This window comes from Propithecus coquereli, unplaced genomic scaffold, assembly GCF_000956105.1.
Source record: "Propithecus coquereli isolate 6110/MARCELLA unplaced genomic scaffold, Pcoq_1.0 Scaffold161, whole genome shotgun sequence".
In the NCBI taxonomy this organism is placed as follows: Eukaryota; Metazoa; Chordata; class Mammalia; order Primates; family Indriidae; genus Propithecus; species Propithecus coquereli.
Window position 1 is genome coordinate 1,321,763 of NW_012140636.1, and position 1,199 is coordinate 1,322,961.

General features: G+C 36.9%; 1 protein-coding gene across 1 annotated transcript in view; it reads right to left on the reverse strand.

The window, feature by feature from the left end:
* EIF4E (eukaryotic translation initiation factor 4E) overlaps nucleotides 1–1,199 on the reverse strand; it is a 53,285-nt gene that overhangs the window by 3,685 nt on the left and 48,401 nt on the right. Inside the window, exon 5 of the mRNA XM_012641067.1 lies at nucleotides 727–845. Coding sequence (XP_012496521.1) covers nucleotides 727–845 — 119 coding nt within the window. The remainder of the gene's footprint in view (nucleotides 1–726; nucleotides 846–1,199) is intronic.

Here is a 1,199-nt window from a genome sequence, read left to right on the forward strand (position 1 = left end):
GCCAGAAGTTGACTTTTTTAATGTCTAAATTGGTCTCAAACTACTGAACTCAAGCAATCCTCCCGCCTTGGCCTCCCAGAGTGCTAACGACGCCTGGTCTGTTCTGACTTTTTAATGTGGAATCCTGAAGTGTTATTTACTGATCTCCACCCGCACAAAAATATTGTCTCTTTAAAAAATCATTCAAGCATTTTTTAAGTGATTAACTTAGTAAGTGCTAACTATGAACCACTGTGTCAAGTGCTAGGGATACAAAGGAGACTATGAATAAAAGCTTGGGGTTGGGAACTTGGGGTCGGAGGGCTACAGAAAATGCCTACTGTCTCATCTTTAATATGTCTTATTAAAGCCGAAAGTTCCAGGTTACATCATAACATGTAAGCTGAATGCTATTAAGCAACAATTCCATGTTTCTTCCATTGATCTATGGGTTTCAAAAACTTAATACAAAATGTAAGGTTCTGTAATTTTAGTCTTAATGAAATGACCAGTGAAAATCAATTGCCAATCAATTTATATCCGACTCGTAATGTGGTAGGATGTTTTATTGCACTAGTATGTAAAGTATACAAGATTACATGATACAACAAAAATAACTGCTGACTTAGATTTTCTGCTGTGGGCATCCTTATCACCTCTTAAATTAAGTAACTGATGTAAAATGTAGTGTAACTTAAGTTCCGGTATTCCAAAAGTGCCTTTAAAGCTGCCTTATAATCTTAAAACCTTACTGTCTCTAGCCAAAAGCGATCGAGGTCACTTCGTCTCTGCTGTTTGTTCAATGTAATTAGCCATCGTCCTCCCCGTTTGTTTTTCTCATCTTCCCACATGGGCTCGATACCATCCTACAGGGTTAGAAGACAACAATATTAGCTAACAGTCACCTTGACTTTGAGAGAAATGCATTAGAAACAGCAAGGAACACTGTCAACTTTTTACTTTACTCCCCATAAAACTATCATTGATGTAGTTTTTAAAAAGCACATGGGATTTAAAGCCAGAGGCATAAGACTGCAGAATTAAGTAATGACTTTGTCACTTATTAGCTATCAAACCTCAGGATTCACTTAATTTGTAGGTTCTTAAACTTCTTGAGTTTAAGAAGCTTCTTTTAGAAGCTATGGACAGTTCCAAACCTAGAATATACATGCAAAAATTACACATTTTCAGAGTTAATGAATGCCCCATCTGCCGACCAC